General features: G+C 35.2%; 1 protein-coding gene and 1 long non-coding RNA gene across 7 annotated transcripts in view; one reads left to right on the top strand and one right to left on the bottom strand.

Annotated features, from left to right (window-relative positions):
* LOC137766374 (uncharacterized) overlaps positions 1–3279 on the top strand; it is a 73601-nt gene extending 70322 nt beyond the window's left edge. Inside the window, exon 5 of the long non-coding RNA XR_011074310.1 lies at positions 2957–3279. This is a non-coding gene — a long non-coding RNA (uncharacterized lncRNA). The remainder of the gene's footprint in view (positions 1–2956) is intronic.
* Positions 1–27935, bottom strand: part of HEATR5A (HEAT repeat containing 5A) — a 112222-nt gene that overhangs the window by 19690 nt on the left and 64597 nt on the right. For 4 of the 6 annotated variants that reach the window (XM_068546480.1, XM_068546510.1, XM_068546500.1 and 1 more), the window contains exons 15-28: positions 27650–27813; positions 27252–27427; positions 21082–21187; positions 20126–20316; positions 18647–18806; positions 16568–16757; positions 15510–15679; positions 13097–13123; positions 10706–10844; positions 7968–8147; positions 5902–6141; positions 4300–4481; positions 1957–2025; positions 348–527 (exon numbers count right to left, since the gene is read on the bottom strand). In XM_068546480.1, coding sequence (XP_068402581.1) covers positions 348–527; positions 1957–2025; positions 4300–4481; positions 5902–6141; positions 7968–8147; positions 10706–10844; positions 13097–13123; positions 15510–15679; positions 16568–16757; positions 18647–18806; positions 20126–20316; positions 21082–21187; positions 27252–27427; positions 27650–27813 — 2174 coding nt within the window. The remainder of the gene's footprint in view (positions 1–347; positions 528–1956; positions 2026–4299; positions 4482–5901; positions 6142–7967; positions 8148–10705; positions 10845–13096; positions 13124–15509; positions 15680–16567; positions 16758–18646; positions 18807–20125; positions 20317–21081; positions 21188–27251; positions 27428–27649; positions 27814–27935) is intronic. The other 2 variants (XM_068546528.1, XM_068546518.1) reach the window with 2 other exon arrangements.

Genomic DNA, 27935 nt, shown 5'->3' with positions numbered 1-27935 from the left:
GAAAGAGCACTAAAAAATATTAACATATGTGTTATAGAGTTGACAGAATATATGAGCAAACCCACATTTCCAATAATTCAGGTTTCAATAAAAGTTGATTTCCATTGGCTATTATTAAAGTCTCTCATGACTGCCCCTGCTTAAAGCAGCAGATAACAGACAACAGAGGGCACTCTAGAATCCTTGGCCAAAATATCAATTAGCATATAAATACATCTCATGTTGAAAGTCTTCTGTTAACCTTAAACATAGACTTATTTGTGTTTTAAATAGCTAACTTCAGTTTATGGCCTAAGATGTTTATTAACAACTTCCAAAATTCTAGTCATAAATTGAGAAGTACTAACCTCTGCCCAGGCTTTTAGCACAGCTAAGATCTCCATGGTAGAAGCACTTTCATTATATAAGTGACTTAGAGCTTCTTTTCCAACCTGAATTTTTGTTAATGATGCAACAAGCAACTGATGAACTCTTCGGAGATCATTAAGGTCACTTACAACTCCACTTGCTATCCAGGCACTGCAAACCTAGTTTTTTAAGAAAATCAAAGGTTATATTTAAAAATTATGAACACCCCCTTTGTGAGTTCAGCAAAGCTCACCCATATCTCAGGAATCTGGTCATTGAAATCATCTTGCTATCAAGAAACCCCAAGGGATACTGGTGATAATGATAGTCAAAGCCAGCATTTCAAAAGGGAATGAAGTCTTAAGGTTGAAGAAAGGAAACCGTGCTAATAAGTATATAAATCAGAGTTTCAGATGTTATTAACACAGTGAAATTAAGCCATGAAAGGCATCACTTTCATAAATGTTTGGATTAACATTTGAATTATATCTCCAATCTTGACTATTTCATCTTATTATTATTTTAAAATCAGCGATTAATTGCATAGTTAATTATTTTATCTTTCTTGAAAGATAAATTACCTACCATTTAAACCTCAATGAAGATTTTGATTCTTTTGAAGATATTTTTAATTTTTAAAACAAAACATCATTAATAATTCTCCAATTCAAAAAGTTTACTCAATTATCAGAGGTTATCTATAAAGGTTTTCCTAGGTGTCACCATATTTCTCTTTTACTACAGAAAATTTATTTTTCTTTTATCATGTATTTATTTAGTTTGCATCTCATTTCACAAAAGATTTCAAGTGGCTTACAGCGAGAACACATATAATAAAACGATGATAAATTAGACTCAGGACAACAGTTCACACACTTCTATGAATATTTGAAGGCACTCAAACATTTCCTAAATACAAATGAATTTAGAAATTTGAAAAAACTGAGTAAAATTATAATTAATTTGATTCACATCAGTTCTGCTTTTAATTATTTCAGGCCATTCAGGTCTGGATATTGAATGTCTGACAACCACACCAAGAAAAGCAACTATTTAAAATTGTATATTATATGGCTCTCAGCTATATGAAAAAAAGCTCAACCTCACTTGAAATACAAATCTAAACTATCCTGAGATACCCTTTTTACTCCATCATATACACAAAAATCTAAGTTTGACAACTCACAATGCTCCTGAGACTTTGGGGAAATAGGCACTTGCATACAGTGCTGGTAGGAGTTTAAATTGGTAAACTCCTGTAATATACTCTTTAACCCAGCAATTCAATTTTAGGGAATTTATCTCACAGATATGCTTAGACCCAGTGAAATGACCTATGCAGAAAGAAGGTCATTCACTGCAGCAGTATCCATAATAGCAAAAGACGAAAAATCCCATATTTCCATCACTAGGGAGCTGGTGACATACCCATATATTGGATTACCATGCAGTTATGAGAAGGAAAAAGTTCTCTAAAATTAAAGGAAAAGGGGCAACTGAGATTAATGGTTAGACAACTATAATGTAGAACCTTGGTATCAAATACTAACTGGAGAGCTGCTTCCTAAGAGAGGGTTTTTCTTAAAATTTATCTTTTTAACCATTTACCTGACATGCTTTGGCAGTGACGTCAGGTGGTGTCTCTGAGGTGAAGGCTGGTCTAAGTGCCGCTCCTACCTGGCAAGAAATTACAGGCTCATTCAAGCATCAAAAAGTAAGATAGGGGCTTCCCTGGTGGCGCAGTGGTTGAGAGTCTGCCTGCCAATGCAGGGGACACGGGTTCGAGCCCTGGTCTGGGAGAATCCCACATGCCGCGGAGCAACTGGGCCCGTGAGCCACAATTGCTGAGCCTGCGCGTCTGGAGCCTGTGCTCCGCAACAGGAGAGGCCGCGATAGTGAGAGGCCCGTGCACCGCGATGAAGAGTGGCCCCTGCTTGCCACAACTAGAGAAAGCCCTCGCACAGAAATGAAGACCCAACACAGCCATAAATAAATAAATTTAAAAAAAAAAAGTGAGATAGCACATTTTCTCTTTTTAATGTTATTTTAAAATTAGTTTTTTAAAAAATTAGTTATTTATAATAGGTATTATGAACACCTTTTGTTTTTGCCTGCCCAGCATATCTTCCCGTTTTTAGCTAAGTGCATCCGAGTTTTCCTTTGGGGAACCTTCTCTCTCCACAACTCTCAGCCCATGTTGTTGCTATGGAGTTGTGAGCACTCTCTGGCTCCAGGGACCCACACTGGGATAATGAAAGCTCTCCTGAGGACATCTGCTAGGAGTACCAGGAAAGAAGCGCTCTCTTTAAAAGACTCTGGATGCTTAGAGAGCCACCTTGATACCACTTGGAGAGGGCAAACTTGAGAATAAAGCCAGTGCAGAAGAAAACAGAGCCAACTAAGGTTCCTGAAAACAATTTTCCTTTTCTGCTTAAGTGAGTGGTAATTTTATTTCTATCATTTGCAATTTTAAGAGGATTAAAAATATAACAGAGCTCCCCTTAAGTAAGTTGAATTATAATATTTTAGTCTAATGTGATTAGTTGTATCTAACTCCTGTCCCTTCCTTTTGCTCTTTCCCTGAACACACATTGGCATTACCTGCTAGGAAGATGTGATGGAGCCTGCTGACCAACTGGGGAACTGCTCTGGATTCTCTAACTGCCAGCCATCAGAAGCTGCCTTTGAATCATGAGAGGTATCCTTGGATGAATGCTACTGAAGGATTACATGTGATGTGTGTGATAGAATATGTGATGATTTTGTCATCTTCCTTGTTCCTCCTAGGCTGCTCAATGCACCAGTCAAAAAAACACCAGTTAAAAAGCTTACAGAACCAGTAATAGAAACCTGAATTCTTTTCCAAGTCTAGGGGGAAAAAAGGAGGTTATATCTAGACTAGGAGTAATAATTTGAAGATGAAGCCAGCATGTAGCCTAAATGGAATGTTTATTAATGATTTGGTGTTATCTTAGCTTATTTGGATATTTTGTAAAGAATTTCATTATCAAAGCCCTTTGGGGCTTCCCTGGTGGCGCAGTGGTTGAGAATCTGCCTGCCAGTGCAGGGCACACGGGTTCGAGCCCTGGTCTGGGAAGATCCCACATGCCACGGAGCAACTAGGCCCGTGAGCCACAATTACTGAGCCTACGCGTCTGGAGCCTGTGCTCCGCAACAAGAGGGGCCGCGATAGTGAGAGGCCCGCGCACCGCGATGAAGTGGCCCCCGCTTGCCGCAACTGGAGAAAGCCCTCACACAGAAACGAAGACCCAACACAGCCACACATAAATAAATAAATTTTTAAAAAAGCCCTTTGGACTTCCCTGGTGGCGCAGTGGTTAAGAATCCGCCTGCCAATGCAGGGGACACGGGTTCGAGCCCTGGTCCGGGAAGATCCCACACGCTGCGGAGCAACTAAGCCTGTGCGCCACAACTACTGAGCCTGTGCTCTAGAGCCATTGTGCCACAACTACTGAAGCCCGCGTGCCTAGAGCCCGTGCTCTGCAACAAGAGAAGCCACCGCAATGAGAAGCCTGTGCACTGCAACAAAGAGTAGCCCCCGCTCACAACAACTAGAGAAAGCCCGCGCACAGCAATGAAGACCCAACGCAGCCAAAAATAAATAAAATTTTTTTAAAAAAAGAACAATACCTATCCCACAGGGTTATTGTTAAAGATTAACTTAGCAAATGAATATTAAAAAAAAAGCGCCCTTTATTCCCCCAAAATTACCAAAAAGGTTTTAATTATGAAAATTAACCTTTAGCATTATAAAAGACCTGTTTTATGTATTATTTTGCTTTAACATGAAGATTCTTCTTTAAACATATACTGATTATACTGGTGATATATTAACAGAGATACATACTCATTTACATATTAAAAGGTGACATGCCAATTAGTTTCACAGACTTTTAATAATAATAAAGTTCTCTAGTAGAAAGAGCTTACATTGGCTTGATACTGTTCCAGAATCACATGACCTGGAAACTCTGGTTCTGGAATAGCTGCAAATCGCCGAATAACAACTAACAGTGTTTCAAGGCCAGAAAGACGGAGCTGATCACTGTGATCTGTGGCAGCCATAAAAGCCATGCGAATTAAGTCAGCAAGATGTAGCACCAAAAAGTCATCTGCAATATTAAAAAAAATTTATTAAGAAAAAGAATACGCTGGAACTAAGATTTATGTTAAGTGATAATTTTTCCTCCTTTTAATTTCATAACCTAGACTTTCTTTTAAGTACTTTTGATTTGATTTACATTTTACTGTTTGTTAAATACAGACTTTAAAGCTGGCTTTACTGCACCAGTGCAAATACTCACATACAAACAACTATTCCAAAGCAAGTAATTATACAGCTATTCAAAAACAAAGGCAGAATTAGCATCCTTTAAAAGAGTACTAATAGTACCTTCAATAAAAATTTTGTTCAGACTTTCTGATAAAAGTACATTAGAAGGTACTTAGGAGACTTTGGGTTTTGATGAATTAGGCAGTAATTTAATCATCCTCTTTACATCAAGTTGAGGCTAAAAGACCTAATGTCCCTTTAAAAAAAGTTTTATGTGGTTCTTTATATGGACTACATTACCTTACTTTTTTGCATGTCCTGCCACACACACAAATGATGGGAGCATAAAAATATTTCTAGCTGTGAAATTATAAATGATAATTCCTTTCACGCCTACAACATATTCTTTGGTATAATAATTCTACTGGGGAGAGACATAAGACAATCATTTAACACTGTTCCAACAATAAAATGTTTACAGGTACAACTAACCTTTACCTAAAAAATATGTGAGACTAATTCAAAGAAGTATACTAGTTATAGGTCACACTGAAGAAACCAACTCATCTTAGTAAGTGCCAATTACAGTTTTAACTGGGAGCACAGGAGTCAGTAAGCACCTATAACACACTAATTTTATACCTATCAGAATAGTGCTCATCACAAATAAGAGACTCAATAAATGCTTGCTTGAAAAACAATTAAAATAGAAATACCTAATTCACACTCCCAGACTGACAATAACAACATCTTGCCTTATGATTCTTTTGTCAGGTAAAGGATATTTCCAAGGCACTGAGATATGAGCATTGAGTCTTTGAACATATGTGCTTAAGTGATTTTAAAAAATTAGACATTAAACCATAACCCACAGGCATTTAGGTAAAAATAATAAAACTGAACAATAAAAGGTCAAAATGGTCTTACAACTCAGCTTACTTTACATTGAGATAGACTTAAATGTTTTCTAGGTAATATCCGTGAAACCAAAATAATCTATGAGCAAAACTGCTCTAAGTTACCATTCAGAAAATAAAATTTAGAAAATAAAATTTGGGAACTAGCTAATGTACATACTACTTTCCAAGAACATGACTATTCTCTATAAACTTAATATATCACATATGTCCACTAAACAAAAGTGAATGCGAATTTAAGAAGTTTAATCATTAAAAATGTGTTTGAACATTAAAAATACACTATAGGCAGAGAGCATTTCAATGTGTATCATTTGGTCTTTTCATTATTATGCCACTTACTTCTTGAATCCCTTTTTTTCATTTCTTGTGCTAGAGCGATGTCAAAATGTGCACTGTGTGCATTCTCACACTGGTTAATTATCCTGCAGACACATTCAGCAGCAAAGACTCTTGTAGCCCATCGCGGATTGGTAAAAGGATGAGGTCTGCCATCATTTCTGATGGTCAGAACTGAGGCATCATCCCCTTTATCTCCTTCCTCTTCTTGCATTGTATCCACACAAGTTACAGTTGTAAAATCTTTTATCAAGGGAGAATACACATAATTACAATTAGTTGGAAGATATATTTATAAAGGGACACAATGACTTCAAGTACAGACTAGAATTACTGTTGATCAAAATGACTACTAATAACAGTGGTATCTAAAGAAATGCTAAAAAAAACTATTCTTAAAAAATGACAAAGTTGTTAAATTATATTTAAAGTGAAAACTGAACATGATACTAGAATAATTATCAATCCCCTGTATGTAGATGGATATACTTAAGGAAGCTCAGAATTCCCTAGTAGGGAGTGTGGTGGATAGAACTAGAGATGTTGTTTTAACACTGGGGCCTTGAATGAATTTAAGAAGGTTCCTGAACCCACTAAAAGTGTCCAAAAATATTTTTCTCAGGACAGACCCATTGCTGTAATTACAGTCTCAAATTGTCCTGATGGCCAGAGCCATTAAGTAGTAAATTATTTCCCCTTAATATTATACTAACTGCTAACTTATTAACTCTGTTTAACTCGACTTAAATTGGAACTTATGCTTTAAAACAAACCAACTTGTTTTTCTTAAATTATCTTGTCTGTCAACATTTTTTGAGTGTGATACAATAGATAGCAATGATGTTACAAATAAAGTTAAGGCAAACTCCTGCCTTAAAACTGAGAAGTAAACAGAGACTGAAATGTGTGTTTTCCTAATAAGAAGGGATAGAGGCAAACTACAAAGGATAAAGAATAAATGGTGAAATAAAATTGAGCTATTAAAAATTTTTAAAAAGACAGGTAAGATACCAGAAAAGTATAATCAACCTATCTATGCACATATATTTTTTTCTTTTAAAGAAGTCCTTCTAAGTTCTTCAGTAGTGGGGATAGAGGAGAACATTAAAGAAGGAAAACATGTAGAGCATAATGGTTGAAAGAGCAGGTATAAATCACTGGAAGAGTACCAACAAGAACAGAGGTAGACAGAGAAGAATATTAAAAAAAAATGCCAGAAATTTTATGGTACCTTAAAAAATGCCAGAAATTTTATGGTACCTTTCTTCCGTTCACATAACTTAACTCAGAGACCAAAGCTACATTAAATTATAAGGCTTAAGTAACTGGGTTGAGAGCTACTGAAATATTATGAAAAGTTAGATTTTAAAGTCATGTAGGCTAAGGTTTGAATACATCTGTGTGTGTCTTTGGGAAAATTACTTAACCTTTCCAAGTCTTGTTTTGTCTCGTGTAAAATGGAATAATACTGCCTACTCATAGGATGGTTAAAGGATTAAATCATATAAAATATGTACAATACCTGGAACAGAATTGGTTTCTATCCTCTTTCTTCCTCATTTATTTTCTTAGTCCAGGATATAAATTTTAAAGACTCTAACACACTTTCTCACTAATAATTATCTTGTACTAACAAAAACATTAGAGAAATAACACTATATTTTAAATGAACATTATTAAGAGTATAGAAACTGGCTTGCTCAAAATGTCATAACTTCTGGTGCGTTTTCTATTAAGTTGATTTGAGGCAACACCTCAAATATTTCTCTTATGTATGAAAATAAATGATGGGGCTGCTGTAAGTTAGGTCATCCCTTTTATAGCATAAATAACAATTCTAATTTTTAGTTTGTTTTTCACAGGAAAGTCATATAAGACAATTATAAGAGAAAAAAAAAGTAGGCTTTTAAATGTTGGACTTCAACACTAGCATTAGAATCTCCATTAAAGAAAACAACAAGCAATTACAACCCAAATATCCAGACTGATAAATTGTCACTAGCATACAATTTTATATAATGCTTTTACTTTTAATTTTATTATATTGGCTGGTAATCACCAATACTTACCAGCTGATGCAGCGAGTACATCTTTACAAAGCTTTAACCAAAAGGAGAGCTTATCCATTGCCATAGATGTGAGCATATGGTTTAATGTCTCTTTGATATCATGGCATAATCTCCCATCTGTCTCTTGGTCAAGTAAGGTCAGTAAGGCCCCTTCAAGGCCCACTTCTCTGATGTTAGCATCTGACAAGAAGAAAATCGATGATCTAAGTAATACAGAAAACAAAACTGCCATATGAGAAGCACACACATTCAGTAGTTATTAAAATATTACATGCAAATATATTCTAAAGAACTAGTCCAAATATTGCACATCAACCTACTGAGGTCTATTTTAGTTCACAATTCAAGTTTGGTAATTATTCACAACACTGCAAAGTTATTTTTTATGCAATGTCATTGAAAGATAAATCTTTATTAAGAGTTAACTAATATGTTTTCCTTAAATTAGGTAAACATTTAAACCCAATTAGCATTCAATACTTATAAAAATTTATACAATGTTTCTTGGTATGATTATTTTATCTTCTCTTTAAAGTTAATTCAAATAAATAATCATAATTAAGTTTTACTTATTCTGGTACAAAAGCTTTACATTTATTAACATGAGAGTAAAACTCAGACAGAAAACAACTATTTGTATGGAGAACAGTGTTTAATTACTGCAACTAAGCTACAGTGGATCTAAAGAAGACTATTGAATTAATATAAATTACTACACAGTATTCTCACTGCAAAGTAATAAATCATCTCAAAAAAGAAATATAAACCTTGATCTAGTGTCTATTTCCTCTAATTCTGAAAATGTCAAAAGAACATATACATTTTCTCTTGAAGATTTAACTCATTTGGCAATTATGAAAGCATTTAGTTCTAAAGATTATGCTACTATTTTAAAAGAGGAGTTATCTTTTAAAGATCAGAAGGAGGAGGTAGAAATGTTTCTGATTAGGAGTCCGTAAGTCAGAACAGCCCAATGTAATGTGTGAGTCATGACCGGATCATAAATTTGGATGGGGGTGAGAGGGGTAGGAAAGAGTTTATAAAGGACTTTTTTTTTTTTTTTATAATGGGAAATTTGTGTGAGGACTGTACATTCTATGAAGCTACTAAATTAATGTTGATTTTACTAGGTATGGAAATAACATGTGGTCATGTAGGAGAATATCCTTGAAAAATGCAAATAAGTATTTAGGGGTGAACCATCATGATGCCTGCAACCTGCTTTCAGATGGTTTGGCACGAGGTTTGTGTATGTGTGTATATATACTGAGAGATATATAAAATGAGTGTCATAAAGATAGTAGGTGAACCTATGTGTTTGCTGCACATTTCTTTCAACTTTTCCATGGGTTTGAAAAATTACAAAACTTTTAAAAAGGAATTATATAATGAGTTCTTTACTATAATTTTTTTAAAAAATTTTATTAATTTTATTTTTGGCTGTGTTGGGTCTTCATTGCTGAGCATGGGCTTTCTCTAGGTGCGGTGGCTTCTCTTGCTGTGGAGCACAGGCTCTCTGCCCGTGGGCCTCAGTAGTTGTGGCACGCGGGCTCAGTACTTGCGGCTCTCAGGCTCTAGAGCGCAGGCTCAGTAGTTGTGGCGCATGGGCTTAGCTGCTCCGCAGCATGTGGGATCTTCCCGGACCAGGGCTCAAACCTGTGTCCCCTGCACTGGCAGGCGGGTTCTTAAGCACTATGCCACCAGAGAAGCCCCTTTACTATAATTTTAATCATATAGCTAATTCAATAATTATGTACCAGTACAGTTACATAATAAAATCCTAAAGCAACAAATAAAGATAATTCCAGTGGTGAATGTAAGTTAAAGGTCACTTTGGGGAGAATACCACACATTAACCATGTTCTGCAACCTGTCTGATGACTGCTATACCAGTTCAGCAATGCTGATAAACTCAAGTCAGAGCAAAGGTTTTAATATAATAATAAAACTAATTTAAAGAGCACAGCATGACAGTAAAATACACTATAGATCTGAGAACTTTAGATATTGGAAAGCTTTATGAAGTCTGAGACCTTCTAAAAGTGTGATAGCACTTGGGAAACTATATACTTTTAAAGTGTAAGATATTATCATTACTATTTTTATAGGCTGTTTGAATTTATATGCACGTTTGAGTTATTCACATAATTTTAAAATGAAGAGACACACTTAAAACAAATCTTACTTGCCAAGAAATCCTTTAATTCAGCTCTAAAATATAGAAAGGGTATAAAAATCCTTTAACTTGAAGCAGATTCATCTATGAGAAATTTTATTGAATGAGATTTAGGGGGAAGAAAGGCATATATGATAAAATGACTTCAGTGCTAAATCCAATTTCAATCCATTACTGTGAAAAAACTCGTTTGAAACCAATGGCTCTCAAACTTCAGTACCATTATCATTATTGTAGAAAAATAAGTAAGAGATTGCTGGGCTCTACTCCCAGATTTCTGGCCTAGCAGATTTGGGACGGGGCCCAATAATCTGCATTTTTAACAAGTTCCAAGGTGAGGTGGATGTCGCTGGTGTAGGGGGCCTAAGATTGAGAACCATTACTCTAAACCAGTAACATCACTGGGTGGAATGATAATCACTGTTAGCAATTATCACTTGTAGCAGGTTTAAGGCATTATACACTAACTTTTAAATTTCGTTTTAAAAACTCATGTTTATATGGAAGATGTAAGATTAAAACAATCATCTGAGCTGGAGATAATACTGATAAAAAGAATTACCTGGAGTCAACTCTTCTCTGCTATCCTTAGCAAGCATAACAGCGTGTTCTGAAACTTCAGCTGCTTCTCTCTGAACAAGCTGACGTAAACAAGCCAGTACTGCTCGTCTCAGTAACAAATAGGGACTACAAAGATTCACCTGAAAAACACCATTTGGGAAGTAAAAGAGCTGAAATTCTTGGTGGCATTCAATACATCTAATAGATATTCACTGGACCCCTCCTGATTGTGTCCAGCCCATCATTGGGCTGGACACAATTTATTAAATACACAGAAACTTCAACTATCCTAGCACATATTTTTTATTATACAACTTAGAAACAGCTTAAGGAGTAATACATGTACTTATTAGGCAATATTCATGAACAAATCCAAGCAAAAGCCTCCTGACAATGTTAGAAGACATAAAATTTATATGAGTAAAACAGTTCTGAGAGACAAAAGAGATACAATTGAGAAAGAATTTATTTGCAGCTTATATATATGTGCTCATGGAACTATATTATAATGTTTTATGAATCTCTAAGTAGAAGTTTATAAAAATCCATATAAGCACTGTAGCATACTGGTTAAAATGGAGGCTCTGGAGTCAAACTGTCTCAGTTTGAGTCCTAGATCCATGACTTACTAGCTGTGTGACCTTGGGCAAGTTATTTAACCTCTCTGTGTCTCAGTTTCCTCATTTGTTATATGGAGATAACACTACCCCCATCTCACAGGGCTGTTGTGAAGTCAACACAAAGAAACATGCAAAAGTGCTTAGCACAGTACCTGGCAAATAGTAAGCACTCAATAAATGTTAGTTATTATTAATGCAGCCTCTATCAGTAGTAGTTTATTCAGATGCCATACATAGTAAGTAAATGCATTTTCAAATAAAGGCAGAAAGAGTCTTACTCAGAAAACATATTCACCGAAAATGCTCTCTAGAAACGACATTATAGAAAGCAAATTTTATACATGTATATCTACTTATATATGAATATACATATATGTACACAGATATGTAAATGTCTTAGCAATAGAGAATATTTCTGCTCAGAATGATAGGCTCAATACATATTCTTTTTACTGCGAAGTATTTAAACCATGTAAATCTCAATAGGTTGTGTCTACCTAGGGTAAATGATACGATTGGTGATATACCTTAAGTGAGCAATTAAAACAAGTCAAAGGTTTCTGGATACCAATTCTTAATGATTTCATAAGTAGAATAAAGCCTAGAGATTTGAAATTTATTTTGTCCTAACTATGACAATAAAGACCAGTTTGGTGTGGCTTATGATAATAAATATGTCTTATAATAGTGATTTTTCTGAGCAAAATTTTATAAATAATGGCATAATTCATATATGTGCCTTTAGATCTGGTTTATGTGTGAAAGACAGGACTGAAGTAGGTGTGTTTGCTGAACAGAGCAGAGGCAAAATTCTGAGGAAAACAGTAGGTAGTGGCAGCTGGTTTGTGATATATGATACATGCAAAGAGAGCTAAATCCTTAATTTTATCAGAAGATAAAAGGCAAGAAAAGTTTGTGAATATGTTAGCAGTGAAACATACAGATGAGAACTGCTTTATAAATATGTTCTATCATACTACCCTCAAGCTATATCATGAACTCTAAGTGGAAAGACAGGAATGCCATTCACAAAGTCTCAAGGTCATGTCATTCTAGTCATGTTTAAGAACTCTGCTGTTAGAAACTAGTACACAGGATAACAGAGAAGTTAAAATGTAAACGATTAGGTTTATTCATGCCCAAGATTACGGCTATATCTAACAACAGTGACAAAAAAGCACTCTATTAAGACAATTTTAAAGAAAAGTTAATAAATCTACTAGTTACTTTAACTGGAGTTTTACAAGCATATAATACAAGGCAGGTGCAGCGTTTATTCAGGCTGGTCAAACAATCTTTTAGAAAAAGCATGCTCAAAAGTACTCTTTACTTGTTTGGTAGAAAAAATATTAAAGGCCGTCACACAAAGCAAAATGGGACGCTTAATATTTCCATGTCATTCTCCAGCATTTATATTGGGAAGAGGGATAGAGTGGACTAAGGCAAACAAATCAAGCAAGCAAAATACAGAAATTAAATCAAACTGTAATTACAATTCCTTTCTGAAATGAATATATTAAATCAAAATGATGCAAAATTAAGTGCAAGGAGAGAGTGCACCAGCTGGAGAAGGTTAGGGAGGATTTGTTTACATTGGTATTAAATAAACACCATGTAACATGCTATACACACTGGACTTTGCATTAATGGTTAGCTTAAACAAAGAGATGCAGTGGAAAACAAGAACATCTACAACCAAAAAAAAAAAACAACACAAAGAAACAGCACTGCAAACCTCAAAAAAAGTTAGGAATCAAGGGTCAGGGACCTACCAACACAGAATTATCCAACAAGATCTCCTGCACAAAAACAAATGACAGACTGGTCATGACAAAACCAAAAGATAAATACTAGGATGACTTTGACAACAGTCAGCTAAGCATTAAAATGTAAATGTTAATAGAGCTATCATTCAAACTGGCTTAGCTTCAGCTTTAAAAAATATGCCATAAATACTTCATTTTCCAACTTAAAATATGAGTTGAGGTAAGATTTTAAAAACAGTCAACTCAAGACGTAAAGATATAAAAAATACAATAATTTCAAAATGCACAGTTGTGTAATTAGGTTTTCCTTTGGAATCTTTCATTAAGCCTCAGTAACAAAACCAGAACAAGTAGACATGAGTGTGAAAGGAGTGATCTGGATTACATTCGCATGAACAGGTGTCCAGCAAGGGACCAAGTTAATGGTTTACCTCATCACAAGTTAATTATAGATTTCTTACTCTTGGAAGCCAAGTTTTAAAACTGTGAGTAGTCAGAATTGCGAGTGTAGCTAATGCCAAGTTCAGAATGGAAGTTAAATAGCATGCAGTTAGAAGAAAACCCTTTGCAGTAAGATTCTTTCCTAATGATTAAATGTATTCTGAATACTCAGGGAGTTTCAGTTAATATGAAAACACTTCATGCTAAATAATTAAGTTCTATGTAGAAAAGAAACCTGATCATAAAGTTGTTAATAGGAAAGCAAAAGCAATTTTTTTTAATAAATTTATTTATTTTATTTATTTATTTTTGGCTGCGTTGGGTCTTTGTTGCTGCCCGCGGGCTTTCTCTAGTTGTGGCAAGCGGGGTCTACTCTTCCCTGTGGTGCGTGGGCTTCTCACTGTGATGGCTTCTCTTGTTGCGGAGCACAGGCTCTAGGCGTGCGGGCTTCAGTAGTTGTGGCACGAGGGCTCAGTAGTTGTGGCTTGCGGGCTCTAGAGCACAGGCTCAGTAGTTGTAGCACACGGGCCTAGCTGCTCCGCGGCATGTGGGATCTTCCAGGACCAAGGCTCAAACTCATGTCCCCTGCATTGGCAGGTGGATTCTCAACCACTGTGCCACCAGGGAAGCCCCAATTTTCTTACTACAGGGCATACTTTAAAATACAATAATAAATTTAGGATAAAAGCTTTACTAATCAAAATACTAAGATACAAAATTAACACAAGTTTTGCTAACACAAAATTGCTAGTGATAGCAATTTTTGAATTTAATTTCTGTATAAGAAAAATCATTTTATAGCTTAAGTATTATGAGTAACATGAATAAGACTTGTAATTGTTACTTCTGATTTTCTCAGTTGCTCTGAATGTACCTAAAAGAAAGATCTGAGAATAGTCTCTATTCTTCTTTGTATGTAACCTTCTCAGTCTGGTAAAAGAAAAGAGTAACGAATTTGATCAGATCTAATTCACCATGAATTAGTAGTTAGACTTGCTCTTTATTTCTCAATAAACTTTACTTAATAAATGAATTCATGTATCAGTGAAAGAAGAAATTTTAAAAGGGTATTAATGGAAATTTTCTACTATGATTCAAGAAGAAAAAAATGGCAGTATTGTTTTTATTTATTTATTTATTTATTTAGGCTGTGTTGTGTCTTCGTTGCTATGCACGGGCTTTCTCTCTAGTTGTGGCGAGCGGGTGCTACTCTTCGTCGCGGTACGTGAGCTTCTCTTGTTGCAGAGCATGGGCTCTAGGCGTGTGGGCTTCAGTAGTTGTGGCACACGGGCTCAGTAGTTGTGACGCACGGGCTTAGCTGCTCCGCGGCATGTGGGATCTTCCCGGACCAGGGCTCGAACCCGTGTCCCCTGCATTGGCAGGCGGATTCTTAACCACTGAGCCACCAGGGAATTCCCCGGTGTCAAGTTTTAACTCCAAGTGTAACTCAACTTTTTCAGGCAAGTCCAGATAGAAACTGGTGATGCTCAAGGTAAATCTTAAAACCACTGATGATTACGAACCATCTCATCAGAACTTTTTATTGATCACCTTCACCTTTCTATATTCATTAGACACACTATTAGAACCCAGATATTGATGCATATGCTGCCCATCTGGGATTAAAAGAACTTTGTATGTAATAATTTGGGAAAGAGGAAGAAGAAGAAGTAGGAAAAAATAGATGTTACTACATAAATATTTCCATGTCCTATAGCATTTATATTACTACCTGCGATATTAGCACTCAGTATGTCTTTACTGATTAATGAATCAATATTCCAAATACTAAGTTCAACATTAATGGAAGAAAAATGAATCAATATATGAGAGGTTTAAGATATGATTATATGAAGTTGCCCCCCACCGCCCAAAAAAGACCAGAACTGAGGGAAAATAGCTATTGTACAGTCTAGAGAATAATTAAATTTAAATTTCCAATAATAGAAACTAAGGACATATACAATTTTATACTCACACAGAGGCAGCTGACCAGGCTAGACAAGTTGACATGTCGTGGAGCAAACATGTGAAGCTGCTGAAGGCATGAGATGGCCTGAGCTTGGACAAGGCAGTCTGGGTTATCTTGCATCACTGCACAACCCAACAGACAGGACGTCCTTAGGGTAGAAACGGAAGTACTGTTACCTAAAATGAAAGCAGAAAGCTTTTAATAATTGGCCTATAAAATCATTACCCTTTAAACATATATTACTGGGCTTAAAATTTCTTTTTTCCCCCCAATCTTAAACTTAAGGTTCTGTGAAGTAAATTTCTTCTACAAAAGCAGGGATAATCCAGGTTATAGATTTTTAGATTATGTTAGTTATTTTTAGTCTGAAAGATTTATGGTAACACAAATCATTAGGCAAAGAAGAACCTAAGACTGTCTGCAGTTTACATCAAAGTAGAATTAGAAAGTGCTAATACATTTCACCCTGCTTGTATTAGTTGAGAGTTGCTTTCATATATTAAAATCATGTACTTTGCATTTGAATAGATCAGAATAACTGAGTTTTGGGGCTTTGTCATTTATATCTTAAAAGAGATAAAGAGTTCTTTAAACTATTCCATTTCATGTCTGTCATTTTACTTGTTAAGGGAAGCATTTTTAGGACATATCTAATCTTTCTAAATATGGTACTCCTTATCTTTTCAAGGTAAGAAAAATCAGACTGGCATTTATTTTAACAAAATATACTGAGCACCTACTATGTGCCAATCACAAGGGTTTTTCAGATTTTCTCTTATTTGATAGAAGAGGAAACTGAAGCTTAGAGACATGAGGATTTCCCCAAAGTCACCCAATTAAGTAATAGCTGGTGAAGCTTAGATTAAGTTTCTATGTTTTTTCTATCATGTCGTCATCCAGGAGTCAGTCTTCCCAAGACTGTTCTCAACATTCCGCCCATATATTTGAAAAGAGCATTCTGCTAAACTTCAATTTATTGAGAAATGTTTGAGTCAATAATAGGAACTGAATTCATTTTTACGTAATATTTTTATGTAAAACATCACAAGAGCAGCTATGCATACCTTGTAGCTCTGGACCCAGTGTAGTAATAAGGGCATTCAAACAGCGACCAAGGCTTTGGTGAACTTCAGCATGAGTAGGAGGCACATTTAACAACAACATAATAATAAGAGAAAGGGTTGGTTCTGCATGCGTGTAATAGAGTGGGCCAGCAGAATCAATTATCAATGAGAGAGAATGCAGTGCCCAGGTCTGTGAAGACAGAGAAAAACAATTTAAAATGTTATAGCAGCATTAAGAAACATAAAACACAATGGGTTGTTCTTTTGTTGAAGCAAGTGATAATGTAATAGCACAGTAAAGTATTTGTGTGTTATTACTAACTTGGAGAGAGAAATGGAGAACTTCAGGAGTTTTAAGAAAATTTTTCTCTTTAAATATCCAGTAAAAAACAATCGAGAGACAAATGCCTAATTTAGAATGGCATATGTGCCTATATCTCAGCACTAAGAATTCCATACAGTGTTTGGTTCTTTAGCTAACAGCCTGAACTAAATCTGGTTTGTTGAAAACTGTTTAATGTTTAATCTATATAGAGAATGAAAATTCAAGTTTTTAAAAGATTCAACAATATCTACAACTGCATGCAATAATTACAGACAAATCTCTTGAACACAGTGTTGAAGAAAGCCAGACATAAAAAAGTACATACCATATGATTCCACTGATATAAAGTACAAAAGCAGGCAAAACTAATATATGCTGTTGCAAATTAGGATAGTGGTTATCCTTGGTGGGACAGGTAGTAACTAGAAGAGAACATGAGGAGAGTGTTTGGGGTATTGATACTGTTCTGTTTCTTGATCCAGGTGCTGGTTACATGGTGTATTCAGTTTCTATACTTTATTCACAGAGATGAACACTTCTAACAGGTGCAGTGTTATAAATATATAAAAATAAATATATTTATAAAAATAAATATTTTAAATATTCATATTTATAAAATAAATATACATGTTATATATAAATATGTATTTCTATATTAAACAAACAAAATGCCTTGGAGCCAAATCTTGCCTGCCACCTATTTTTAGAAATAAAGTTTTGTCGAAACACAGTCATGCTCATCTGTTGACATATTATTTATGGCTGCTTTCCTGCTATAATGGCAGAATTGAGCAGTTGACAGAGACTGTATAACATGTAAAGCCTAAATAATTTACTACCTGGCCCTTTATAAAATAAGTTTGGCAACTCTGATTCAAACAAGACTGGCCAAACACTGATAACCACTGAAGCTGGATGATGGGTATAAGAGGTTCCTTATAGCATGTTCTCTACTTTTATGTATGCTTGAACTTTTTATAACAAGAAGTATCTAAAGAGTCCTCCTTTTAGGAAATCAACTGAGAAACTTTTACCCCTCTTATCAACAGATGTATATGAAAAGCTTACAGTACTTTAAATGCTACAAAAATGAACTCCCATTAGGTGAGAGATTGCAGCTATCAAGAAGAGTCAGATTTGATGACACTGGATGCCACGGAAAGAACAATTTAAATTAATCAACAAAAGATAGTCAATATAAAAGGATGTGTGTTCAGAACAGACTTCTTGAAGGGGAAAAGGAGAAATATAATAAACAGAAGCAAAAAGTACTGTACTAAAGGAATGAAGAAAGAAAGAATGGAACACCTTATAAATCAACTTAAGTAATAGATGATGTGAAAAAAAGAAAACTATTAGTAATATGGTAACTCAAGAATGAAAGCTATGTAGGATGTTGAAGTTTAACAGGAAGGTGGTTAATCTTAGATTACTGTGAGGATTAAATATGTTCATATGTTTAGAAGAATGTAATACAATGCATGGTACCTGTTAAGCTCTACAAAATAGTAGACGTTGTTTTAAGATGGAAGGGAGATCCATTCTCAGAAAATGATATTGAATTTGACTTTAGACACTGAGTATGAAGTAAAGAGAATGAGATTTGAATTTTAAAAATCCATCAAGGTTAACAATGGCTTTGATTTTATTATGGAGCAAGAATTATTTTATAAATTAGTAATGGTCAATAAAAACATAATCTGCATTATCTACAAATCAAGAATTTCAAGGAAGGTATCACATGAAGTACTTACCTGCACATCAGGAGAAGTGCTGTCCTGAGATAAAGTGTAAAGGATTCCAACACAAGAATTCAAATGTTGAGAAGAACTTATTCCTCCCAAGTACCTATACAGGGATCCCAAAGCCAATGAGTGTCCTGTTCTGGTAACTGCGTCCCTTGCTGATTTCAGTCTGTGATTATGGAAACAAAAATAAATGACAATTACTGAAACAAAACCAATGCATGCACACTGTCACTTAGGCAAACTTTCTGTATGAAGAGTTGCAAAATTCAGAAATATATTTACCGTTAACTGATAAAAAAAATTCTGAAATAACCTGAAAGGTATCTTGAAAAGAAAAACATTTTAATTAAAAATGTCTTTACCATTATTAATAATTATTTAAATATAAGCAATTTCAATGTCTCTCAGAAATACACACACACTAAATTCATATGGCAGGCATTATTACTTTATCATTAAGTTATACTTTAAAAACTCTCATTGCTGAGATACTCTAATTCCATATAAAGAGAGTTCCAACTCAAGAACTTTGATTTAAAAGTTAAATATAGTAAGAGAACTCATTATTTATTAGGAGTTTTCTTATGAATTGTATACTCATTTAAGCGCTTTACATTTGGTCCTTTAATCCGCTCAGCAATCTTGAGATTCACACTACTGATATTATCAGCTCCTTTTAACAGATGAGGAAATCAAAATGACTTAAGTCATTTTAGCCAAAGTGACTCTTACAAAGTAACCAACTGTTAAATGGAAGAGTTGGGATTTGAACCGAGTTAGTAATCTGACATCAGACGTTGAGCTCATAACCAAATCAAGATACACAGATTCAATAGAGTAGAAGGTGAAAGTGCTGCCTGCGTTACTACCACCACTAATAATATAGCTTTATATATGTATAACTAATATAACCATGAACTTTATTTGCAGTTATTTTATTTTTTCATACTACTTTCATATTTATTATCTCATTTACCTTAACATTCTTAGTAGGCAGGGTAGTATTAATAACCTTCTATTTGAAATAGAGGAAAACTGATTGAGAGTATTAAGTAACCTGCTCACGGTTACAAAGCTGGTAGAAATGAAAATATAGTTTATGTTTCCTGACCTGCAGCCTTCTCTCTTTCCATTAGGTTGTTCTTACTACCTATCATCTATATTTTACATGAGAAAACTCCTTAAGCTTCTTACTCCCGGAGTCCACTGATGGCCTATTACATCACTCATATAGATAGTGATCTTTCTCATATAAAAACTAAAGCCAGAGAACTAGTAATAGTTTTATGTTCCAAAACAAGCAGGCCAAGGCGGGCGGCGGCGGGGTGGGGGTAGGGGGAAGTTCTCCTTTATTTTAAAGTATACACATTTCTTAATTTTTTAAAGTTAATTATCAGAATGAAGTTTCATAAGTTCCAACAAACCAACAAGCTACACCCAGTTTTGACACATAGCCCATGAATATTAAATAAGAAATTCACTTACTTGTCAAAGCTAACTTGAGCTAATGCAGCAGTAAAAGCTCCATCATCAACCACTTGGGCTAATCTAGCCCATGCCTCTGCAGCTGCACATCTCAAGAGTGGGCTGGGACTTTCTAAGGCTCCCATCACCAATGCGAGGACAGGTCTTCTCATTTCTTCTGGACCCAAATGTCCTTTAGAGCCAGCCACATACTGAAATATGTAAAAAAACAATCCAAACTTGCAACTCTAGTAAATTCTCTTATCCAGTTTGGAATGTATATTCTGGTTAACCAAATATGTTCATATTTGGTGATTACTCCTTTAAAAAAAAAATCAGAATACCAAAATCCACACTAAATGTACATAATTTTTCTCATGAAGTACTTTAGAATTTTAAACCTCCAGGCAAACAATATGGTGATCAATTTTCACTGTAGTATATATGTGTTCAGAAGAACATTAATAGGGATTTCCATAAAATAAATGATCAATGAAGCCTATTATATTTTACTTAGAAACAATAAGCCATAAATGCAACAATGAGCCAGATTTGGTCCATAGGCCATAGTCTGCCAATCCCAGGTCTGGGATATTAGGGTTGGTAGGTTAAAGCATGGTTCTAAGCCAAGATTGTAAGTTTGATTTCTGACTAACAAGTTTTATATGGAGAAAAAGTAAAAGGGGAGGGACTTCCCTGGCGGTCCAGTAGTTAAGACTCTGTGCTTCCAATGCAGGGAGCGCGGGTTCGATCCCTGGTCAGGGAACTGAGATCCCACATGCCATGCAGTGTGGCCAAAAAAAAGAAAAAAAAAAAAAAAAGGTAAAAGGGGAATTACAAATCCTGAAACATTAAGAAAAATCGGGGGGGAAAAACCAGCCCTTTAAAAACACCTTCCCCAGCCTACTTAGTTGGCCATACATTAGGGAAAAAAAAAAAAAATCAAGCAAACGTGAATTTTTAAAACACAGAATTACCTTCAAGAAACTAGAAACTGAAGAAACAACATGTAACTGAACTACTTGTTGACGAGCTCCTTTTGTATGCTTTATACTGTCCAAAAGCCGTTCCAGTATGAGAAGCCTAAAATCAGAAACAAGATTTAAAGATAAAGTAAGTCAAAGGGCAGTACTGAGTATCCACTCCAAATTTGTTTTGTTGCATTTTGTTGGAACTACTAAAATGAGATAAACTGTTGTCAAACACACTGAAGCATTTTAGGAAGTGAAAATATGTCACAACCAATGCAAAAATATTTTGATTATGTGTCATTATGACAGTGGGGGAGAAGCATTATTTTGTGAAAAAATAGCAACACATGTATCACTTAATATAGATTTACCTGGGCAAATTCAGCTATTTCAGCAACTATTTTCTAAACAAATATTTTCAAAGTCACTTGCGTCAACATTTTTGCTCTTAATAACAGGACTTACTGGATTCAAATACATTCCTTCATTTTAAAGGTAGCACTGCCTTCAGTTAATGAGAAGCAGCACAGCCTTTCAAACCCCAACCATATCTTAAACATGTACTTGGGATCATACTATATACAACATAGTTTTTACACTTGCTTTTCTTACTTAACATTACCTCTTTAGCACTTTTCAAATCATTTTTATTCTTTGATAATTTTCAGGAAGCCAAATTTTACTACACACATACTACAATTTATTCAACCATTCTCCTACTGGTGGAGAGCAAATTTCTTATTTTCACAATTCTAACTATGATGAATATATGCACATTACTTTTGGTGTGGGGTTGAATGTGTCCATGGGTTTTAATGTAGCTTCCATAAGTTGTTTTTCATGTCCTTTTTTAAAATCCATTTGTTGAGATTAAAGATATGTAACCATGAAATAAATCACCCCATTTTTTCCCACCAATTTCTCCAATGTTCAGAAACATTGCTTCAGAGCTCTGAACTTCCTTTCCCCCCTTCTCTCCCTTTAAATCAGGAAAACTGAAATAATGTTTAAGAATACTTCTTCCGTTGTGAACTATCTTGATGGTAGGCATAGACCTTATAGTTTATGTTCATCTCTCTAGTATCTGGGTTTGGCATGTAGTCAGCAGTCAAATGTGCTTGTTGAACAATATAAAGGACAGTTGCACCCAGTGAGTAAAAACAGGGCATGACTGGCTAAGATGGGACATGGGTGTACTTTTACTCAACTCTAACATACTTGCAATAGTTATCTCTGAGCCTGTAACTAAATCTCTATCATTCTGGTGAGGCCACAAGACCCAAATACAGTTTTGTTCCAAATGACAATTCTGTTATCAAAACAGAATAGATATGGGTATTGTGCTTTAAAAAACCCAGCTGTGGAAGAAGTTAAGTCAGAAAAAAGGGAAGGTGTGAAGTTACCTGTGTATGACTTGAGGAAAGCAATATACATAAAATCAACTCAGAGAATATAATAAACATGGTGGATCACTAAAAATTTGGGGAAAAACCACGGTAACTATTAGTCTATTTAGTTAAATATTTATTTCCTTATTTCAAGGTTAATTCTGTTCATCATAATAAACCTGAAAAACTCAGAAAAGCACAGGAAAGAAAAATAAAATTCACCCATAATCCCACCATCTGGAAAGAGCCACTATTAACATTTGACATCTTTGTTTTAGTCTCTCCCCGGTCCCGTCCCCACCCCAGGTATATGGATATCATTTTTAGAAAACTGGGATCACAGTGTATACACTTTGTTAGTAACTGTTTTTCATTTCCCTAAACATTAATCCCATCTTACTAATTACTGTACTGAAATAATTTTTTTTCTCTTTTTTATCTTGGCCTCCTGTGATATTTCTTTTTTATTTTAATTGAAGTATAGTTGATGTACAATATTATATAAGTTACAGGTGTACAATATAGTGATTCACAATTTTTAAAGGTTATACTTCATTTATAGTTATTTTAAAATATTGGCTACATACCCTGAGTTGTACAATATATCCTTGTAGCTTATTTTTTACGTAATAGTTGGTACCTTTAATTCCCTACCCCTATATTGCCCCTCCCCCTTCCCCCTCCCCACAGGTAACCGCTAGTTTGTTCTCTGTATCTGTCAGTCTGCTTTTTTGTTATATTCACTAGTTCGGTGTATTTTTAGATTCCACATGTACTGAAATAATTTTAAATAGCTGTTAGTATTATATAGTCTGGCAATACAATACCTTATTTACCCAGTTCCCTAGTTTGGGACATTTAGGTCATTTCTAATTTTTATTATAAATAACATGATTAATGTATCATATAAAAGTTTTTTCTGCCTGTTTTCCAAGATCATATTTAAGTCATTATGTTTCAAGAATGTATTTATGCCCAAATTGCCCTGCAGGAAGAAAAATTAAGGATAACCATATGGTCAGCCTTATGAATTTAAAACCTAAAACATCATTATTAGATCACATCCTAGTCACCTGCTATAATGGAACTGTGTCATGTTGAAAGTAGTAAAAATACTTAAGGTTAGAGCTTGAGAATTTTGTTACATTATAATAAAACCTGACCTGTACTATTTTCTTGCCCACATTCATGGGCCAAAGACTGTAAATGAGACTACCGGAGCCCAAAATATTTTTCTCCATCCTTTACCCCCAAATTCTGACAGAGATCGCAACAAAACATTCTGAATCTTCAGGAAGATGGAGATGACCAGTTTTCAGTAATACTGAATTGGTATTCCTAAGTGGTATCAATTATAACATATAATTATTAATTCAGAATGAAATTAGATATTAAAAGTTTTGAGTCTGGATGAAATAAAAACACATAGGTAACTGAGTAAACAGTAAAGACATAAAATTTGAAAATGCTGATTTACCTTACTTATACTTTCAGAGAGGGTGTATAATGGTGAAAATTTTCACTACTGAGAACTATAACTATCCTTTTCCTCTCTCTCCATCAACTCACAATCTACATTATTTTATAGCATTTTTAGCAGTGGTTCTCAAACCTGGCTGTACACCAGAATCACCTAAGGAGTTTTTAAAAATTTCAGTGCCCAATGTAGTATGCATACCATTACTATTAAGTCAGAATCTATGTTTTATAAAGTTGTCCCAATGATTGCAATGCACAGTCAAGGGTGAAACAATCTTCAGGTGAATTAAGTAATTCATTCGTTGCAATTAGGTGCAAAATATATTGAAAAGTAACCATAAACAACACATGCACAAGATCAGTAATAACTTCTTCTCTGTGTAAAATATCTTGATATTCCAGAGCTTTAAACATTTTAGTGCTTTAAAATTATCGATGCAAAGTTCTCTTATTTTTAGAATCCTATAGTCAAAATAAAGATAATTAGGGACTTCCCTGGTGGCACAGTGGTTAAGAATCCGCCTGCCAATGCAGGGGACACGGGTCTGAACCCTGGTCCGGGAAGATCCCACATGCTGTGGAGCAACTAAGCCCGCGAGCCACAACTACTGAGCCTGTGTGCCACAACTACTGAAGCCGGCATGCCTAGAGCCTGTGCTCCGCAACAAGAGGAGCCACCACAATGAGAAGCCCGCGCACCACAATGAAAGATAGGCCCTGCTCTTCGCAACTAGAGAAAGCCCACGTGCAGAACGAAGACCCAGTGCAGCCAAAAACAAACAAATAAATAAATAAATTTAATAAAAAATAAAGATAATCAACTGATTTAAAGACAATTTAATTTCTAAGTACATAAATAAAATATGAAAAACCTATTTCTGATCTTAGGACAACGTCATGTTAACTACAAGAGTTTCTTTTAAACTGTTTAAACACGAAGATAACCACGATAACAAAATGCTTTAAAATATTCACTTGTTGTTGAATACAGGTACTTTGATTAAGATATTTCTTCTCTAGAAATGCAAATCTATGGCCCAAAGAAGAAAGGTCTGCCATTTTAAACAAGTATCATACCTAGGATAACAGGAAATTAGAAACTTAACTTTCCTATCTATGTTTCTCTGTGGTGCTCTAAGGGCACCCATTGGAGACTGCTGATAGTTGCTGAATCTGGGATCCTGCTAGACAACTTCCTTTAAAATTCTCCAAACCACTGCCTACTATTTTTATTCAGTTAGAATCCAAACAGAATGTTTTGCTTTTACCAGGTCTCAACTTTTTTATTAAAACAAACAAAACCTCTCCTCCCTTGAATATTCATTCTATATATTATTTTCATCCAGGTGGGATAAAAAGAAATTTGGCACGTTTTAAAGTTTATTAAACTTTAAACAACAGAAATAAGAAACTATTTCCTTGAGACTGTAATTAGGCAATAAATCTGGGAGAAATAAAAAAAAAGAAAACCAAAAAAACACCCCACCTTCTTTAGGAGAGTAATACCATCAATTTTTTAAAAGGAAAGCTTCTAAGAAGTATACTTTTCTTTTTCACTTCTTATCTGAGACCTATCAAAAAGAGTTTAGTGGAGTCATTTAAAAACATGCTTAATTTAAATCTTTTGCCCACAAGGCTACCCCTGTTCCATCTACTGTAGTTACTGCTGTATTAATCCAAATTAATTACTTTAAACTAACTGTATGTACTAGATAATAGTATAGTTACAGACTAGTACAAATCTCATCCTCTCCATCAATTCTTCCTTGAAAATTCCAGTCCACTGTGATTCTCCTCTCATCTTTTAGTGCTATAGCATTCATTTATAATTTAGTCATATATTATCTTAAAATACAACCAAAACTTTATAGTTACAGTATACACAGTGAACTATAGGCTACAAATTTCAAATCACTTTTGAAATTAATCTCAAAATATACATGTAACATATAATACTGAGTAAATACTATCAATACTATCATTTTAAATAAAGACATGAAGCTATTAAAAATCAACATAAATGTTACTCATTTTTCTATCCACTGAAAGTAAACTATCCAAAAGCCTGTTTCAGAAATGTGTTGCTGACAAGACTCTAATATTTTTTGTGAGTCTTCATCAAAGAGACCAAGGTAAATTCCTTACCTAATTGGTATTCTCTGGAAGACAACAGATAAAGTGATGTAAAAGCTATGATCTAGTCAAATGCGTGTTGCTTGTCTAGCATGAAAGAGACAGAGAATGAATGGGAATGAATGAGGATAGTTAATAATTTACAAACTGTTAACCAGCACAGCCCATGGGAGAGATTCACTTCCCACATAGTGTCTCAGATAGAAACAGAATTTCCTGGATACTAGCTATCAGAAGTGTTTTTTGATCCCCAAGAAAGTTATTATCCTGTTATTAAGAAACGCATTCTCAATGAGAAATCATTAGAAGCCTTTGATTTTTTTTTTTAATTTTATTTATTTTTGGCTGTGTTGGGTCTTCGTTGCTGCACGCGGGCTTTCTCTAGTTGTGGCGAGCAGGGGCTACTCTTCATTGCGGTGAGTGGGCTTCTCATTGTGGTGGCTTCTCTTGCTGCAGAGCATGGGCTCTCGGCGTGCGGGCTTCAGTAGTTGCAGCCCGCAGGCTCAGTAGTTGTGGTGCACCGGCTTAGTTGCTCCGTGGCATGTGGGATCTTCCCGGACCAGGGATTGAACCCGTGTCCCCTGCACTGGCAGGCAGATTCTTAACTACTGAGTCACCAGGAAAGTCCAAGAAGCCTTTGATTTTTAAAAACCAAAGTTCATTTTGAGTGAAGTGAATCCACCAAATTGAAGACTAATCTGTTTTAATCTAATTTTTGAAATCTACTAAAATGAAGACTAATCCCTGGATCTATGATGGCTTGATAAAGCCTCCAAGGTAAGAAAGCCTATGAGACCTTGTGTAAGCAGAAAACCAGTGTTTTACTTTGTAACAATAGCTCATAAATCACTGTTCTTGTGTCACTGAGTTTTTCATTTGTATTTTCAGCTAGATGAGAAGCTAATGTGGGAAAAGCATTGCATCCACAATAGTGCCTAGCAGTTTTCAGTTTAATCTCATCATTGACTTAATTACTTCTTATTAAATATTAGCCAGGTGAATGAACAAGAGCCCTTAATCTTACCTTCACCTGTCATCTATAAGAAATCTTTGATATTAATAAGAACTTCTGACAACATCATTCTTACCCACCGGTTCTTTATTATGCATTCATTGAACCAATTACCAATCCTGAAATGTTTTTTCAGGATAAGTGAACTACTGAAGATGGTTTACCTTTGAGCTTCTCCCACATGAGCACATACAACTCCAAAGAGCTTGACTGCAGAGCTAATAACTGATAGTGTTGGAGGTAAGGGCTTAGGCACCGAATCTCCCTCTACATCTTTCTCGTAAATAGAATAAGGGTCATACTCGAGACTTCCACAAGCAATACCATTACCAAGCAGGAGCTAAAAGAAAAAAAAATTACATATAAGGTTTTAAAACCACTGCTCAGGACTTCCCTGGAGGTCCGGTGGTTAGGACTCTATACTCCCACTGCAGGGGGCACGGGTCTGATCCCTGGTCGGGGAACTAGGATCCCACATGCCACAAGGCGTGCCCCAAAATAAAAATAAAACCACTGTTTACAGATTGAATCAACCCAAAGAGTTATTGAAAAATGACCATACCTGTTCTTCAATAAATCTATGGTCAGTATCTTGTAGCAAAGGACTTAATATTAGAAGATCATCCTGATGACAGAGGCGTGGAAGTAAAAATGTGGATGCTGCCACCTGTATATCAGGGGCAGTCAAGTCAGCAGCCAGCTCTCTGAGGACAGCACAAAGGTATCCTGTTGAATCAGAGAAAAAGGGCAATTAGCAATTTAGTAATAGCAGTTAACTGGTCCAAGAATGGGGTTAAAAAAGCCCAGGTTGAACTTTAATCTACATATCAGCTAACTTCAATCTATCA

The sequence above is a fragment of the Eschrichtius robustus genome, chromosome 1, assembly GCF_028021215.1.
Source record: "Eschrichtius robustus isolate mEscRob2 chromosome 1, mEscRob2.pri, whole genome shotgun sequence".
NCBI classification, from domain to species: Eukaryota; Metazoa; Chordata; class Mammalia; order Artiodactyla; family Eschrichtiidae; genus Eschrichtius; species Eschrichtius robustus.
The sequence above is the reverse complement of the archived record's forward strand: the minus strand, read 5'-3'. Positions and strand labels throughout refer to the sequence as shown.